Source organism: Musca domestica, unplaced genomic scaffold (genome assembly GCF_030504385.1).
Source record: "Musca domestica strain aabys unplaced genomic scaffold, Musca_domestica.polishedcontigs.V.1.1 20, whole genome shotgun sequence".
NCBI classification, from domain to species: domain Eukaryota; kingdom Metazoa; phylum Arthropoda; class Insecta; order Diptera; family Muscidae; genus Musca; species Musca domestica.
Window position 1 is genome coordinate 8,943,238 of NW_026712250.1, and position 17,913 is coordinate 8,961,150.

At 36.4% G+C, this 17,913-nt stretch overlaps 2 protein-coding genes and 1 long non-coding RNA gene across 4 annotated transcripts in view; 2 read left to right on the forward strand and 1 right to left on the reverse strand.

The window, feature by feature from the left end:
* Positions 1-12,676, forward strand: part of LOC131802317 (vinculin) — a 39,742-nt gene extending 27,066 nt beyond the window's left edge. Inside the window, exons 3-7 of the mRNA XM_059122382.1 lie at positions 6,170-8,239; positions 8,316-8,436; positions 9,118-9,248; positions 11,363-11,761; positions 11,901-12,676. Coding sequence (XP_058978365.1) covers positions 6,170-8,239; positions 8,316-8,436; positions 9,118-9,248; positions 11,363-11,761; positions 11,901-12,005 — 2,826 coding nt within the window. The 3' untranslated portion in view covers positions 12,006-12,676. The remainder of the gene's footprint in view (positions 1-6,169; positions 8,240-8,315; positions 8,437-9,117; positions 9,249-11,362; positions 11,762-11,900) is intronic.
* A 2,378-nt stretch (positions 12,677-15,054) lies between these two features.
* LOC101896014 (serine/threonine-protein phosphatase Pgam5, mitochondrial) lies at positions 15,055-16,166 on the reverse strand. 2 transcript variants are annotated; one of them, XM_011294402.3, is made up of 2 exons: positions 15,471-16,166; positions 15,055-15,394 (listed from the first exon to the last, which is right to left on the reverse strand). In XM_011294402.3, exons 1-2 carry the CDS (start codon positions 16,044-16,046, stop codon positions 15,086-15,088), a joined length of 885 nt encoding a protein of 294 aa, XP_011292704.1. In that variant the 5' UTR covers positions 16,047-16,166; the 3' UTR covers positions 15,055-15,085. The 2 variants fall into 2 exon arrangements, with proteins under 2 accessions (XP_011292704.1, XP_005183979.1); XM_005183922.4 differs by having other exon boundaries at positions 15,055-15,397.
* Positions 16,167-16,254: 88 nt separating this feature from the next.
* LOC105261835 (uncharacterized) lies at positions 16,255-17,560 on the forward strand. The gene is made up of 2 exons (XR_009342165.1): positions 16,255-16,363; positions 16,597-17,560. It is a non-coding gene; the product is annotated as an uncharacterized LOC105261835 (long non-coding RNA).
* Positions 17,561-17,913: the final 353 nt, after the last annotated feature.

Genomic DNA, 17,913 nt, shown 5'->3' on the forward strand with positions numbered 1-17,913 from the left:
ACTGCCGAATTTGGTATTCTCCAATGAGAAAACATTCGTTGTCCAGCAGTTTGTAAACAAACATAACGATCGTGTTTACTTGCCAAAGAGGTCAGCCGTAGAGCATAGGGCCAAAATCGAACTAAGTCAACCTAAAACTCCTTTGTTACTCTACAAAGAAGTCAGCCAAAAAAGCGTTTTATTTAAATAGAACTAAGTCAACCTAAAATTTCTTTCTTCCTCTACGAAAAAGCCAGCCGATGACTTAAACCAGTCAAATTAGCGCTTTATGTATGCCCACCTTAAGCCAGTCAAAAAAGCGTTTTATGTATTCTCACCTTAAGTCTTCTTAAGTATCTGCACCTAAAGAGCTCTGCTTATTGGAAGTTTGTTAAGGATAGTTCTTTTTCCGCTTAAGGATAGTTCTTTTCGAATTTTTCATCTACGCAGTAGCCAGCCGATGACTTAAGCCAGTTAAAAAAGCCTTTTATGTACTCTCACCTTTAAAGTCTCCCCCAGTGTCTTCTTCTCCCAAAAACAATGCCCCTGATTTGTCTGTGGCTCTCGAATGCAATTTATTGTTCAAATTAGCAAAATCGGGACATACGGCACCTGCGGTCTGTTGGTTGTTATAGCATCATAAACTACTCTTTTTTTCATTCTTAACAAAATTCCAACTTCATTTATCTCTGTTCTTTTTTTTTTTTTCAAAAATATACCGCTCTTTTATCCGCCTCCGTTGTTGGTATTTTTTCTTTTTCATTTTTACAGCAACATTTTTTTATGGCCATTGAAAGAAATATAACCAAGCTGAGCAGGTGTTAATGATATGGCAAGATCAATGCCACTTTTGACCCACGCTTTTTTTCCTACTTTTTCTACTTCCCTCTAAAAATGTTTCCACTTCTACATATGACGTTATGCTACGTTCATTCATAGAAATACATGAATAACAAGAATAAGAAGAAGCATACTCTCAATGCAGCCCTGTCATACTCTATTATTACTACGCAAGTCAATTATGGCATTGGCATTCATTCAGGTTTCTTACTTCGATGGCTTGAGGTGATGAATAGAAAAAACGGTGTAGGTGTTTTTTTCGAATTCATTTTTACCGGTTCACGATTTTTTGATGTTATTTTTTTCTTTTATGTTTTCCTATCAAGGCGGCCAACATGAAATGTGTGATTTTTTGGTACCAAAAAAACAAAAAAATATTTTCAAATGTTTTGCAAAATAAAAACACATTTGTTTGTTGCCTATTTTAGATGCCAGAAAGTTGATCTGCCTTCATGGTTTGTTTTTTTTTTTATAATTTTTGTTAATGAACCAGATGTGTGTTTTGAAATGAAATAAAAATTGAAAAATTAGCAAATAATGCTATTTTTAGATGGCTTTATAAAATGGAACGATTTTTTGGTTCCGTCGTTCGGAAAAATAATCAAATATTGTGTGAGAAAATATGTAGTTTTTGTTTGGAAATGATATGGATTTTGCAGGCTTGCAGGCATTTAATTATTATTAAATAGCTAAGGAGGAATTTATTTTGAATTAATTTTTATATCAGAATAGTTTTATAACTAAATGTTAGAATACATAAAACGCTTTTTGCCTGACTTATGTCATCGGCTGGCTTCTTCGTAGAGAAACTAAGGAGAATTAGGCTGACTTAGTTCGGTTTTTGGCCCTACGCTCCCTGCTTCTTTTCCAAAGACGCCAGCCGATGACTTGAGCCACCCAAATAAGCGTTTTTTGTTTTCTCAACTTAAGTATCTTAATTTAATCTAAGTTCTGTAGGAGTACGGCACTATCAAAATTTAAATTATTTAAAACAACTTACTTATTGTACAATGCTTGCTACTTTTCTATGTCATAGGTTTGCTTCCTAGCTCTAATAATGGGCGAAATCGAACTACGTCACCCTAAATGGCTTTATTTTGTTACATAAAAAGTCAGCAGATGACTTAACCTAGAAAAATTATCTTAAGGTGAGAATACATAAAACGCTTATTTGAAAAATACGATCCTAAGTGTTCAATCTTTCAATTCCGTGACAAATCTGGTTAATATCTTTAATGCGTGCCCCGCAATGTAAGTTTCTTCCAATCATAGATTTTAAAAATATTTTGTTTTTATTTTTAAAAACAATAAATACATACACAAAATTGGCAGAAGTCGAGCACACTTAGAAAAAAATCGTAATCAGCTGGTAGCCCTACCTTATCTTGGGCATTATGCCAAATATTTAATATGTCACTAGTCGACCTAAGAATCCCCCAACGTTGAAATCACGGTGAATTGATAGCACATATAGAAGTTAAAAGTATCAAAAGTTGGACATTAAGCCAAAACATGTTGTCTAGTCGACCTAAGAGTCCTACAACGTTGAAATCACCATAATTTATAGTCTGAGTTAAATGCTATATTCGTTGTGATGGCGAAAAAACACATGTAGAAGTTGGAAATATCAAGAGTTGGGCATTAAGCCTAAGTATTTCATATGTCACTAGTCGACCTAAGAGTCCCCCAACATTAAAATCACAATAAATTGATAGCCCTAAAGGCGAAAGCTATATAGAAAATTCTCTTTCAGGGGGTAAAGCACACACAGAGAACTCATTGTGTAGAATTTCAGAAAATTCCATTGAAAAATGTGCCTAAAACCATCAAAATACCGAATATCGGGGGTGCCGTTATATGGGGGATATACGATATCGTGGACCTATATTTCAGACTATTCGATTGAAAAATGTGGTCAAAATCATCAAAATACCGAATATCGGGGGGTACCGTTATATGGGGTCCATTCGATATCGTGGACCGATACAGCCCATCTTCGAACTTGACCTGCCTGCACACAAAAAACTGATCTGTGCAAAATTTTAGCTTCCTATCTTAATTCGTTTTAACTCTAGCATGAATACAACAGACGGGCAGGGCTAAATCGTCTTAGGCTGGAAATACATAAAGAGCATATTTCGTTGGCTTAAGTCACCGGCTGGCTTCTCCGTAGATGAACAAAGGAGTTTTAGGTTGACTTAGTTCGATTTTGGGCCTAGGCTCCTTTGTTCATTTCCGAAGAAGCCAGCCGATGAGTTAATCCAGCCAAATATGCTCTTTATGTATGTATCTGGCCAAAGTATTTAATATATCACAAGTCGACCTAAGAGTCCCCCAACTTTAAATTCACTGTGAATTGGTAGCTATAAAGGCGTAATTTTTCAACTTTTTTGATATAGCATTTCACTATTCTTAAAGCTTGCAATATAGATCCGCAAAATCTAGCCAGATATCCTCTATAATAGTACGTTTACGCTGTAAAGGATTTAGAAAACCCAGTAGGTTTAAATTGTCAATTCCATTTCATATACCTCAAATAAATCTTCATAAAAAAGGTTAACCCGGAAAAAAGCTCTAACGTAAACATGCCATAAGCAAAAAAGACTGTTGAAGACTTAAATCAGTTGATACATCGCTATTTCTAAATAGAAATCTAAGCATCACACCTTTTACGACCTTGTGCCCCTATTAATTTAACCGTTCATATTTCTAGCTAGCTATATTTCAAATGCCAGCCCCCCCAAAAAACAAATCAAATTTTGAAAGCTTTTGTAATTTCACACATTTTATGGGCTATCTCTCATCGTTCTTGATGCTTGTCGGTTATTCTCATCAGACGATCTCGTCATAAGAAGATTATATTTTCAATTTTACGATGACTAATCGTACATATCATTCATCAGATTTACTAGCCCCAAAAAAACAAAAGCAGAATAAAAGTTCAACTACTTTTGGCTGCGTCCGAAAAACAGGCACACCGCCCACCTTTCGCTTGAATGAACTCAATGTCCATATGCTGCTTGCCAATATGATCTTTATAAAAAGAAATTCGACGAGATGTTGGGCTTTTTTTTCTAGTCGCCAACTAAAAATGACGCTGTCCCATGGCATCATTCCAATTGCCGCGGAGCTATAGATGAACACTGGGCATGTTTTCGTTTTTTTTTTTTTTTTTTTCTTAAAAAAATTTGGTTCAAATGTAAAAATGTCCGAAAAAATTGGATTGAAGTTATAAGGTAGAGAGGCAAGATTTGTCTGGCATCAGCTGTCGTTTCCTAAAAGACTAATAGAGCATAGGTTCACTTAGTTCGATTTCGACCCTTAATTTGAACTATATAACCCTACATTGTTTTCATGGTAAAAGAATACAGGTAGTCGCATCGACACAGCTGCTGGGACAGTGAACTGTCAAACCAATTTTAGAATTGAAAATTTTGAATGAAAAATTATTGAAATATTTAAAATCTTTTGAAAAATGTTCATCATAGCAACCTCGGATGTGTTCTTTCATTCTTCCCTTATAGTATGTTTACATTAGACCTTTTCGCTTTGGACACCAGTGGCAATTCATTTCTAGCCACTGTGCCCCATCCTGTGTTATGTTTATGATTTTGATCGAATGCCAAATGTTACGTTTAGACTAAAAATAATTAAATATTTTTTCTTCAAGTTTTTATTTCTAATTTTGTGGATTTTTGTTTACATAAAAATCGTTGGTATTCCAATGCCTTGGATTATAAATTATGTTGGACAAGATCCATTCAGCGGCAGCCATTATTTATGGGCCATTAATGTTAGATGAGCATGAGACTAGAGAGTCTTGAGCCCATAGGTTGGGGGGGATTTATGGGACTAGCTGGGGGGAGTTTCCTGAGGTCTTCTATGCATAGAAGACTTAAGGTAAGAGTACATTATCGTCTTGTTTTTGACTGGCTTAAGTCAAAGTTATTCATATCACAATAGCGATAGAGTAACAATAGAATTTTAGGTTGTCTTAGTTCGATTTTGTCCCTATGCTCCTTTGTTCTTTTCCGAAGAAGAGAGCCGATGACTTAAGCCAGCCAAAAAGCATTTTTATATATTTTCACCTTTAGACACATTCAATTCAGAAATATAATCAGAACTGTGCGATTTAAGGTGATGATATGTAAGCAGCTTGGCCGCGTCGCCTTGCTCATGAACGGTAAATTATAAAGAGAACGACAGCAGGATTCGAGTACGGCTCTGACATTCGATGATGCCAAGCTGTTTACGTTTCGTTAAAGACTCTATACAGACGGAATGCCTAAAGTCAAATTTTCTATGTCAACTGTCACATGTCATTGTCAAGGGGATCAATGACCTTTTGACATGGCGTCAGTGACCATTAGACATGTGGTCAATGACCTTTTGACATGGGGCAAATGACCCTTTGACAAGGAGTCAAATTTCAGCTGTCAACTGTCAAATGTCATTGTCAACTGTCAGATGTCATTGTCAAATGTCGGCTGTCAACTGTCACTGTCATATGATAACTGTCAAAATTCAGATGTCATCTGATAACTGTCAAATGTCATGGTCAACTGTCATTGTCAACTGTCAGCTGTCAACTATCACTGTCATATGATAACTGTCAAAAGTTAGATGATAATTGTCATATGTCAAATTTCAGCTGTCAAATGTCAGCTGTTAACTCTCAAATGTTATATATCAACTGTAAAATGTCAGCTGTCATATGTCAACTGTAAAATGTCAGATGTCATTGTCAAATGTCAGCTGTCAACTGTCACTGTCATATGATAACTGTCAAAATTCAGATGTCATCTGATAACTGTCAAATGTCATTGTCAGCTGTCAACTATCACTGTCATATGATAACTGTCAAAAGTCAGATGATAATTGTCATATGTCAACCGTCAAATTTCATCTGTCAAATTTCAGCTGTTAACTCTCAAATGTTATATATCAACTGTAAAATGTCAGCTGTCATATGTCAACTGTATGTCAGCTGTCAAATGACAGCTATCAAATATCATACGTCAACTGTCAAATTTCAGATGTCAGCTGTTAATTATCAAATGTTATATGTCAAAAGTCGGCTGTCAAATGTCAACTCTCAAATTTCAGCTGTCAAATGACAGCTGTCATATGTCAACTGCCAAATGTCAGATTTTTAAGGAAATATTTTCCCCCATAATTTTCCATTCTCCCTCTCTTTCTTGATCTTCCTTTTTTTCTCCAAATTTCCTCAATTTTATCTCCTAAAATTTTAATTATTCGTCATTTCTTTCCCTCTCTTTTCTTCAATTTTCTTTCACAAAATTATTTATTTTTTAACATTTGCCATCTTTTTTTATCTCTCCCCTTACAGGTATCTCGCCTGGTCATTCTTCACGAAGAAGCCGAAGATGGCAATGCCATGCCCGATCTTAGCCGTCCCGTCCAGGTGGTATCGGCTGCCGTCACCAATCTGGTCAAAGTGGGTCGCGACACCATCAACAGTTCCGATGACAATATCCTGCGTCAAGATATGCCAGCCGCATTGAATCGCGTCGAGACTGCCTCGCAGTTACTCGAAGAAGCTTCCGATATGTTGCGGGCCGATCCATATTCAGGGCCGGCACGCAAAAAACTAATTGAGGGAAGCCGCGGTATACTGCAAGGCACCTCGTCGCTATTGCTCTGCTTCGACGAGTCGGAGGTGCGTAAAATCATCCAGGAGTGCAAGCGGGTGCTAGACTATTTGGCCGTGGCCGAGGTCATTAATACAATGGAAGATTTGGTGCAATTCCTCAAGGATTTATCGCCCTGCCTGAGCAAAGTGTCGCGTGAGGTGAGTGCCCGTGAAAAGGAGCTGACCCATCAGGTGCATAGTGAGATTTTGGTGCGTTGCCTGGAACAAGTCAAGATATTGGCGCCCATTCTGATATGCAGCATGAAGGTGTACATTCACATTGTCGAGCAGCAGGGCAAGGGGGTGGAAGAGGCGGCCGAGAATCGTAACTATTTGGCCTCAAGGATGAGTGATGAAATCCAGGAAATCATACGGGTGCTACAATTGACCACCTACGATGAGGATACCAGTGAGCTGGATAATCTTACGGTCCTCAAGAAGTTGAGCAATGCGGTCAATACCAAGGCGGAGTTGGCAAATGATTGGCTGAACAACCCCTATGCCCTGAAGGGGGGCGTGGGAGAAAAAGCTCTGCGACAAATAATCGATAATGCCAATGAAATATCCGAACGTTGCTTGCCCCAAGATTCCTATCCCATTCGCCGGACAGCCGATGAAATTGCAGCCATGACCAATAGCCTGTGTGAACTGCGCCAGGAGGGTAAGGGCACTTCACCCCAGGCTGAATCGCTGGCCCGTAGCATTCGTGAAAAATTGGGAGAATTGCAATCGCAAATACAAAATGCCGTAGTGGGTGTGGACAAGGCCGGAGTACAGCAGACAGCCCACACAATTCAGGGTCGTTTGGAGCAGGCCGTCAAATGGTTGCAACACCCCGAAATCAATGATGGCGGCTTGGGTGAGCGTGCTGTCAATTTAATAGTCGAAGAGGGCCGTAAGGTTGCCGAGGGCTGTCCAGGCCATCAAAAGGCCGAAATTATGCAGCTCTGTGATGAGGTGGAACGTCTGAAGCGACAGGCAGCCGGCAATAGCCCCGCTGCCAAGGAGGCAGCCAAGAAATTGACCCACAAGCTGCACGAACTCAAGGCCGCTGTCCAAAATGCCTTGGTCAATCGCATTGTCCAGGACTTTATGGATGTGAGCACGCCGCTGAAACAATTCACCGAGGCGGTAATGCTGCCGGAAGGCACCCCTGGTCGGGAACAAAATTTCAATCAGAAATCCAACAACCTTCAGGCCTTTTCAGATCGTGCCTCCAAAACTTCACGTATGGTGGCGGCCGGTGGCGCCTGTGGCAACAAGAAAATTGCCGAAATTTTGCTCTCCTCCGCTACCCAGGTGGATTCGCTAACACCCCAACTCGTTAATGCCGGCCGCATTCGCATGAACTATCCCACCAGCAAGGCAGCCGATGAACATTTGCAAAATCTCAAACAACAATATGCCGATACCGTGCTGCGCATGCGTACCGTCTGCGATCAGGCCACTGATCCGGCGGATTTCATTAAAACCTCCGAGGAACATATGCAAATGTATGCCAAGCTCTGTGAGGATGCCATACATGGCAAGCAGCCACAGAAAATGGTCGATAACACTTCCAACATTGCCCGTCTGATAAATCGTGTGCTGCTGGTGGCCAAACAGGAGGCCGATAATTCGGAAGATCCGCAATATACAGCAACTTTGAATGCGGCCGCAAATCGTTTGGAAAGTTCCCTGCCTGCCATGGTGTTGGATGCCAAGCGCGTGGCCACCAACATAAATGATCCGGCTGCTGCCCATGCCTGGAAGGCGTCATTCCAAAGGGTGAGTTGGATTGTCTGTCAGTTTACAATTTCTCTGGATTTTTTAAATAATTTTCTTTTGTTTTATTTCTCTTTAGTTACTGGGTGATGTCAAGGATGTACGCAATGCCATTGCTCCAACCCAACCACCACCATTGCCCGAGGTGCCACCACCACCAATTCCAGAATTCAGTGCCATGCATTTGTCCAATCAAAATGGTAGGTTTGTTTTTCATCCCACAAAGGCTTCGCCGAAATAAATTTTTTTGAAAATGCTGCTAAAAAAAGGATTTCACAGGATTAATTAAGGATACATAAGCAGCTTGACATCTTCGCATGGCTTATTTAGTGACACATTATAAAAGAATATCGGAGTCGCACTCCATTTCTGCCGTCGTTGTCCCCATATGAAGCTGGTATCAGACGATAAGGGTTTTACATATGTAGTGTCAAATTACCCATATGTAGAAGTGGCACACATCGTGTGATACATGAACGACATATCAGTTGTGAAATACATGAGTAAAGTACATATTTACTTTTTCGATCTTAGTGAGCCCTATTTTCATCGAAAAATGGTTATTTTCACATATCCATGGATAAAATGGCAGCACATATGTAAACCCTTTATTGTCTGACAGCTGCTTAAAGTTGACCAGTAAGCCCATCTGACAAATTGTCAAACTATCGCCAGAAATAGGCTTCTAAGCCGACCTAATATGGGCCATTGTTGTAACTTATAATTTGACATTAATATGCCAAGTTGCTTATGTGTCCGTAAATGTACTGGCTGCCTCTTCTTTTTTTCTAAAAAAAAAGTGCACATGAAAAATTTGCTCTAATCTGCCTACAGACGTTTTGAGAAACCCTAATTTTGAATTGTTCAAATTTCTTTTCCAGCTGAACGTGCTCCACCCCGTCCACCACTACCACGTGAAGGTTTGGCCCCACAACGTCCACCACCACCAGAAACCGATGATGAAGATGAGGGTGTCTTCCGTACAATGCCACATGCTAATCAACCTATTTTGGTAAGTTTTTAGGCATTCTTTCCCGATATTTTCAAAGTTGTAACTTATAGGGAGGGACATACCCTCAAATTCTCAAAGGAAAAATGAAACAGATTTAGGGGGGATAGCCTTAAAAAATAGAATTGAATAAAAAACTGATGCCGAAATTCAAAATTCCCTTTTAAGTTCAAATCTAAACTAGCTATAATTTTGAAAAAGAGGGCGGTGTAAATTTATTTTATATAAAGAAATATATGTCTTTTAGAAAACAGGCTGTAGTACCCATTAGGAACTTCAAATACGAAATTAGAAACAATTCCGAAATTAGAAACAATGTCGTTAAATACGGAATATAGGGCCTATACGATATCGTAGACCTATATTGATTGAAAAAAATTTCAACCTAACCTCAATGTTAAGTAGTCCTAATTGTAGATTCCCAAAACTTAATGAAATAGTCTGGTGAAAGTGATATATTTTGCAACTTAACCTCAAATTAAAAAGTAATTGTTTAGACCTTGTAGTATGTTTACATAAGAGCTTTTGGTCTGGTTAATTTGGAAAATGGAATAGATAATTTAAAGGCACTGGTCTTATTTAATCCTTTAAAGGCTTTATTATTTATTTAATCATTTAAAGGCTTTATTTTGTCACTTAGTTTGTCAATTTCTTTCATTAGACGTCAAATAAATTAGGAATCTTCGTAAAACACGTTATTTAAATGCCGGTGTAAAAGAGTCGCAAACTTAAGCTGGGTATACATAAAGTGCTTATCTGGCTGGCTTAAGTCATCGGCTGGCTTCTTCGGAAATGAACAAAGGAGCCTAGGGCCAAAATCGAACTAGGTCAACCTAAAACTCCTTTGTTCATCTACGAAGAAGCCAGCCAAATATGCGCTTTATGTATTTCCAGCCTTACTTAACCTCTAAAAAAAAATACGCCGCAATATTTTTCACATTAAAAATATAAAGTAAACTCAATCAGTTATTTAGCTTAAGACAATAGTAATGAAGAATTCACAACTGGACTTAACCTTAAATTCATTTTGATGGGATCCAACTGTACTCACAGCATCATAAACTAACTACAATCTACGAAGATGAAAGTTTCGTCAAGGTAAACTTTCCTAAATATAAAGAATTCATTAGTTCCCTTAGTCAGCCTCTAGTACCCTATAATGTAGTTCATATTGAGTGTAGTGTTCCCTACATCAATGACATTTTCATTTTACGCGGGAAGCAGATGCAGGAAATTATTTTAGTGGAAAACGGTTAGAAATAGGGAGCCTATGGTGAAAGGCGGGTGAGGAAAATAAACATTTTTCTTTCCATCGTCCCCATTGTTTGTCTTTTATGAAAATTTGGGTTTGTAAATCCCGAATAATTTTCATATAGTCATTTTAGTGATATTTATGCATAAGGGGAGAGAAAGAGAGAGTAAGCTAGAATTTTACTCACCACGTATACTGGTTGTTATAGAATTGCATGTTGGTTTTCTTGGTCGAACATAAAGATGCTAACAAAGAGCCTGGTCAAGAAATGTGCATCATTTGATTAATTTTTTTTTTATTTTATTATAGCCACTAAAAATATAGTTTCACATGGCATTAGATACAACAATAGACAACATCAGAACTTTAGAACTCATAAAGGACATGTTCCATAATAAGAATGCCACCTCCAGGGGCTGGATTCTTTTTCTATGAAAATATGAAATGAAAAATATTTTCTTTATAAAATTTTTCATTTGACATTTCTTCCCTTTATAAATATTTTCATTTCACATTTTCATAGAACAAGAATTGAGGCCCAGGTTTCGTTTAAGGCATATCTACACAAGCAGTAAAGTAGATTTTTCCCACAATTAAATTTTGCATTTTCTTAGCATATTTTTAGGCGCCTAGGTTGAGAGCACTTTAAAATGTGCAAAAACATTAACCTTCTAAATTAGCTTTATGTGGATTATTTCAGGCTTCAGGTAATGTAGACATCTTAAGGTCTTTGAAGTCACTTACATATAAAATAGGCGATCATGTAGCATCATATTTTGAGCCTCTACATAAAATGTACTTAAATGTTTTATTAATACTTATTAATACTATTTTTGTTTTATTAATACTTATTCTCCTTCTGTAGATTGCTGCCCGTGGCCTTCACCAAGAAGTCCGTCAATGGTCATCGAAGGACAACGAAATTATTGCCGCTGCCAAGAGAATGGCCATCCTTATGGCCCGTCTTTCTGATCTAGTACAATCCGATTCGCGTGGCAGCAAACGTGAGCTGATTGCCACCGCTAAACAAATTGCCGAAGCTTCCGAGGATGTTACACGCTTGGCCAAGGAATTGGCCCGACAATGTACCGATCGTCGTATACGCACAAATCTGTTGCAAGTTTGTGAACGTATACCCACAATTGGTACACAATTGAAAATCTTGTCCACCGTTAAGGCCACAATGTTGGGTGCCCAGGGATCAGATGAAGATCGTGAGGCTACCGAAATGTTGGTTGGCAATGCCCAAAATCTTATGCAAAGTGTAAGTGTATTTTAAAGTAGAGTCAGAAAAAGAACGTTTTCGCTCCAAGCAACACATTAGAAGTTGCAAATAATTTAGTATTCGAATTCTATTTTAATTTCTGTTACCTTTTTAATTTCTATAATATTCTTATTTCCAGGTCAAAGAAACTGTCCGCGCTGCTGAGGGTGCTAGCATTAAGATTCGTTCCGATCACACCAATCGCCTACAATGGGTGCGTCGCCAGCCTTGGTATCAATACTAAACAAAACATGAATGTGGAAAATCGTATAAATTTGTATAGGTTTCTATTTTTTTTACAATTTTATCATTTGTTTCTACTTAAAAAGCAACAACAAGAACAAAAACAAACAAAACCTCTAACATAAGTGCCTTAAAAGTTTAACACACACACAGAAATGCAATTGATATTTATTTAGTTATTTGTGCTTATTGTTGGTCCCAAAACCACCATATTGTCATCGTTGTTATTAGTTTTCTTTTTTTTCGCCTTCAATTCTTTATTAATTTTAAGCTTTTTACAACGAATACAAAAAATAAAGTGCCCAAACGCCCCCTCTACAATCTGTGTCAAATATTAAAAAAAAAGTAATGAAGAAATTTCAATATTTAACTAAAATAAAGATGTGCAATAACAATTCTGGCTGCTGGAATTTCGACTACAGGCCATGAACACAGTTGGGACATCGGGACATAGGACTTAGCCACATTAAAAAAGGTGGAAATGGAATGATATCTCTTTCGGTCAACGTTCTCAGCGTGTTTAATAGGCCCATGTTGAAGCATTTAATTCAAAAATTCTCTCAAAATAAAAAATACAAACATGTATAACTAACATATTCTTGAATTAAATTATAGTTTACATATGAGTGTTTTATCTCTAAAAAGATTTAATAAATACAAAAAAAATCAAAACCTTTGAAGTTTTATTATACAAAATTAAATAAAATTGTAGCAATTTACAATGATTTTCAAAAATGTATTATATATAGCATAATTTCTGGGCAAAGTTGATATAGTAGCTTATAGGATTTATATAAAAAATAAATGTATTGGCACATAATTGGAATCCAGAAGGCAAAATATAAATATTTTGCAATGAAAATGGTTGATAACGTAAAGAAATATTTATTTTTAGGAAAATTTTCCTGAATCTGTTCCAGAATCTTGCTAGGATCTACTAGTTTTGCATTCTTTTTCGCTATCATAAAGGGAAAATCGGTTATCGTAGTAAACATTTTTTACATTCTAGCAGTGCTGGAACAGACCCAAAGATGCATATGCAACTTACCCAATATTCTAGAAAAAGTCGGATGTTATATGGACTACGAAAGTCCATGGACAATACCAAATAAAATATTTTAAAGAAAACGACACATAACCAAGGCTATCTAGGTATAAACTTATGTAATATTTTGAATAAAATACTAAATATTTAGGTTTATTTGGACATAAACTTAAAGCTAAAATTTTCAAATTCGTCCCGAATAAAAAATTCTATTTTTGGATTACTCGGCAATACTATATAATAAAATATGTAAATAATAAATATCAGATAAAAAAACAAACGGAGTGGGCTAAACAAAAGTAGCCACTTTTGAGAATAATCAAACCTAACCTCAAAGTGCAAATGTTGCAAATTATTTAAAATAAACGAAAACAGCTATAACAAGTAAAAAAAGCAACTAAGTTCGGCCCAACTTTATATACCCTCCACCATTGGCAAAGAACTAAAAAAATTACAAAAACAACCTTTATATGGGGGCTATACGAAGACGTGGTGCTGGATAAGTAATTTTTTATTTTAGGCTGTAGTAACGATTCCGAATTTCAAATTCGAAATTTGACGCAATTTCGATGAATAATGTCGCTAATATCAACAAAATACCGAATAAAGGGAGGTGCCGTTGTGTGTGGGGTTACGCCAAGACGTAGACCTGCATAGACAGTTTTCCGTCATAGGTTGTAGTACCCATTTCGAACTTCAAATATGAAATTTGACGCAATTCCGGTGAATAATGTCGCAAAAATCCTAACGCTACCTCGGGTTAACGTTACTAAAACGTAGATCTATGTAGACAATTCTCTTTCAGGGGGATAAGTACTCGGAAGGAACTCCTTGTGAAAATTTTTATCCAATTTCATTGACAAATGTGGCTAAAATCGTCAAAATACCGAATATCGGGGGGCTATACGATATCGTGGACCTATGTAGACTATACTCTTTCAGGGGGATAAGTACTCGGAAACAATTCCATGTGTGTTTTAAGTCAATTCCATTGAAAAATGTGACTAAAATCATCAAAATATCGATTATCGGGGGCACCAATGTATGGGGGTTATACGCGGACCTATATAGACAGTTCTCTTTCAGGGGGATAAGTACACAGAAGGAACTCTTTGTGCGGATTTTAAGCCAATTCTATTGGAAAATATGGCTAGAATCAACGAAATACGGAACATCGGGGCGGAGGGCACCATTGTATGGGACAATAGACAATTCTCTATCAGGGGGTAACTCCTTTTGTAGTATTTCAGACAATTCCTTTAGAAATCTGGCTAAAATCGTCAATATACCAAATATTGGGAGGTAAAAGTCATGGATCGATATATCCCATCTTCGAACTTGACCTGACTGCAGATAAAATGTAGATCGGTGCTAATTTTAGCTTCCTGTCTTTAAAGCGTCTTTGTTGAGTCTAAAATTATAATTTCGAAGAGTTACAAACGGAATGGAATGAAAAAAAATCTCAGATTTACATGAAAATAATAAAGGACCGAGTTTTTATGACAAGGTCATTCTAATTGGCACGAGTGACAGGCTTTTATTCTTATTTTTTTTATTTTATAAAAATTAACATTTTTCTTTGTTCTAGTGATTCAAAAAAAAGCTTCCCCAAAAGTTATCCGACAAGAGGCTATGAAAAGTCTCTGCCAATGAAAAATACTTATATTTATTTAAGTTTTAAAAACAGTTTTTTTTGTTTATTAAAAATTCGGAATATATTATCCCAGTAAGGGTGTGTACATCTTAATAACTGGCAGTTCCATTTTTCTTAAACGCTATTAAATTATTTTTTAAATACAGGTTTTTTTAATTTTTCCAATCTACATAAGAAACAGAACAATATTATATAACTTTATTTTTTAAATAACAATTTGAGACTCTCTATTTTTATATAAATATTTTTAAAAACTTTACTCTTTCTTTTTTTAATTATAAAAAACAATTTTGCATCCTAAATTTTAACTTTTAATGCCTATTCTACGCTTATTTTTAATGCAACAATATATTGTTTGTTTTTTGTTTAAGGATTTTCAAACCTAAACTATATTTTTGGCATCACGTGGTATGCGATTCGTTAGATATTGGGCGGGTATAAAACCAGTATCTCCTAAATATTTTATATTAACATTTCCCGAAGGTTGTATGGTCAACCATGTTATGGAAGCATGATTAATGGATATACGCAACCATGCCTCGGGTGGGAATTGCAACGCACGACAAACGAAGTAGCGTATAACATTGCCATGACCCACAATTAGGGTATATGTATCATGTTTATCGGAGGGCGAGGCGCGATGGAAATAGCGTCTGAAACCGGCTTCAATGCGGGCACCATCACGGAAGAACTGCTGCATTGTAGTCATCATGAAAGAACAAGAGCAATTGTAAATAAAAAGCTTCTTACTTTTCAATAAAACTCACCGATTCTTCTGGCCTCCAGTGTCCCACCGGCGGCTGTGGCGGTATGGGTGCCCCTTCCCTTATGAACGCACAATGCTTCACATCCTTGGGATCAAAATCAATTTCCTTCAAAATTATATCACAAGTCTCTTGAGCCCTAGTCATGGTAGAAGCAATCACTCGATCCCATTTAATGCCCAATTCCTGCAAACGTTTACCCGTATATTGGGCTTGCAAACGACCCCTTGTCGTCAGACGATGTGTCTCATCTGTATCACCCAAATCCAGATATTCTCCATGTCGAATAAGAATTATGTGACGTGCAACTTTTGGGGTGGCCTTCTCCAGTTCGCTGTTATAACGATTCTGTTCCTGGGGTGTATCATTCTTGACAGGCTTTACCAAACTTCTGGGGCTTCTACAATCCCAATTACTATCCCAGAGCGCACAAGCATTAACCGGCTTGTCGCTATTCGTCCATGACATTTGTACATTTTGTTGATTGTCACGCAATTTTTGATAATAATAGGCACCCAGACCGGCACCAGTTCCCAAGGCAACAACGCCGAATTTCCTTACTCCATGCCACATAACCATGTTGTTTTTCTTTGTGTACTAAGAGTATGAAGGAAATTTTAGCTTGTGAAATTAAATAAAAATTAAAAGCTTTCAACACTTTTGAAATCAATGTTCAGAAGAGCTATTCAGTGAACGAAACTTTCGGGACTATATTTAGTAGATGACACAAAATCGATATTCCCACAAGGCAAAAGTCGATTAATCTATCAATCGAAAGTCGACTAACATATCCCTATTCCAAGTCAATCAAAAGTAGCAGCCGGCTCTGTGAGAAAAGTTTTCTTTAAATAATTCCGGGAAAACTTCAAAAGATCGGTTAACATTCATTTTTCTTGGTATGTAATATTTAAAAAATTATCAAAATATAGTTTTTTTACACGAATATAAATTGAATTTCGTAATCTTAACTATATAAAAAAATAAAAATCCCTTCTCATTGGCGGCAATTTGTTGAGGTAATCGAGTAATCGTTTCTTGAGTAATTGCTCTAGCCTTGAAACCTTAATAAAAAGCGTACAGCTTATTAACCCTTGAAAGTGAAATCGATTTTTTTTTTACATTTTTGCAGAAACCCATAATTTCTAATTGGAATAATTTCTAAATTGTAGTAATTAAAACCTCTCCCCTAATAATAGAAGAAAAAAGCCAAAAACAATGTCGAGGACTACAACAACAACAGAAAAGGAAACAAGCTTATGTCATAATAGTAAACAACCAAAAACGGTTCAGAATTCGAATAAAAATGAAGATTCTTTGCATGATGACTTGATTGTTACATTGCAAGAAATCTTGTCGGATTTAACTGATGATGTACTAAAGGAATTAAAAACTGTGGCAAACAAGGAAAACGAAGAAATTAAAGACCTAAACAACAATAATAAAAATACGACAAAAACTAAAGTAACTAAGACAATCTCCAAATCAAAAGATCGATTTAAACAGAGAAAGCAATTTTGTCCAAATATCGCTAGAGCTATTATCAGTGAATATCACAATGGAGCAAATTGCATTGAATTATATATAAACGGGTGGTATTTTCGTGGATTCATTGATACCGGTACAACAGTAACATGTTTGGGAATGGGTTGTTTGGATTTTGTCCAAAGAAACGGCCTGGAAATATTTCCCTGCTACCAGCCATATATTCGAACAGCTGATGGTCAAATAAATGATATTGTGGGCACGGTACGCATAAATGTTGGTTATAATGGATACACAAAACCTTTGACAGTATTATTGGTACCATCTCTGAAGATACGCATATCAATCGGTTTAGATGTGGTTAATACATTCAATATAAGAGTATCACAATATGTTAGTCGATTATATTCATCATATGATTATAATTATTGTAATAATTATTTTTGATATAAAGAATCAAATGAATGAACGAACTTCAGAAAAACAATGCTACCTCCTAAACATCACATTCTGAATATTTATACATCTTCTGTGAAATGAATTTATACGTTATTAATTGTTATCGACTTGTATTTAATGCAAATAAAACACGAAGTTAAAAATAAAAACAACGAAGATTTTCATTAAATTTTTTTGTTTTAGGATATTTTTTAGTTTTATTTTTAATCCTACGTACATAAAAATATTTGCTTAAAATATATTGAAAAAGACAGAATTTGTAAACAAAGGATCATAATAATTAGTTTCTCAACTTTGTAATTAAGTTTTGTTTTGTGGAGGAAAAACATTAGTTATTATCAAATTGGGCTTACAAATGGAAGAGTTGGTTCAAAAAATTTAATTAATGTATGTGTTTCCTTCCAGAACTGCATGAATGTAAAAATTTGTGCTACTATAATCGATTTTCTCTTTAGGATGTCGAACCAATTTGCAAAGCAAGTAGATTCTTGCATATTCTGAAACA

Bases quoted from the DNA above. Each gene is read 5' to 3' on its own strand.
- LOC101896014 (XM_005183922.4), bottom strand. From the start codon at position 16,046: ATGGTTATGTGGCATGGAGTAAGGAAATTCGGCGTTGTTGCCTTGGGA. The intron at 15,398-15,470 runs GTGAGTTTTATT...ACTACAATGCAG, and splicing joins ACTGGAGGCCAGAAGAATCG to CAGTTCTTCCGTGATGGTGC.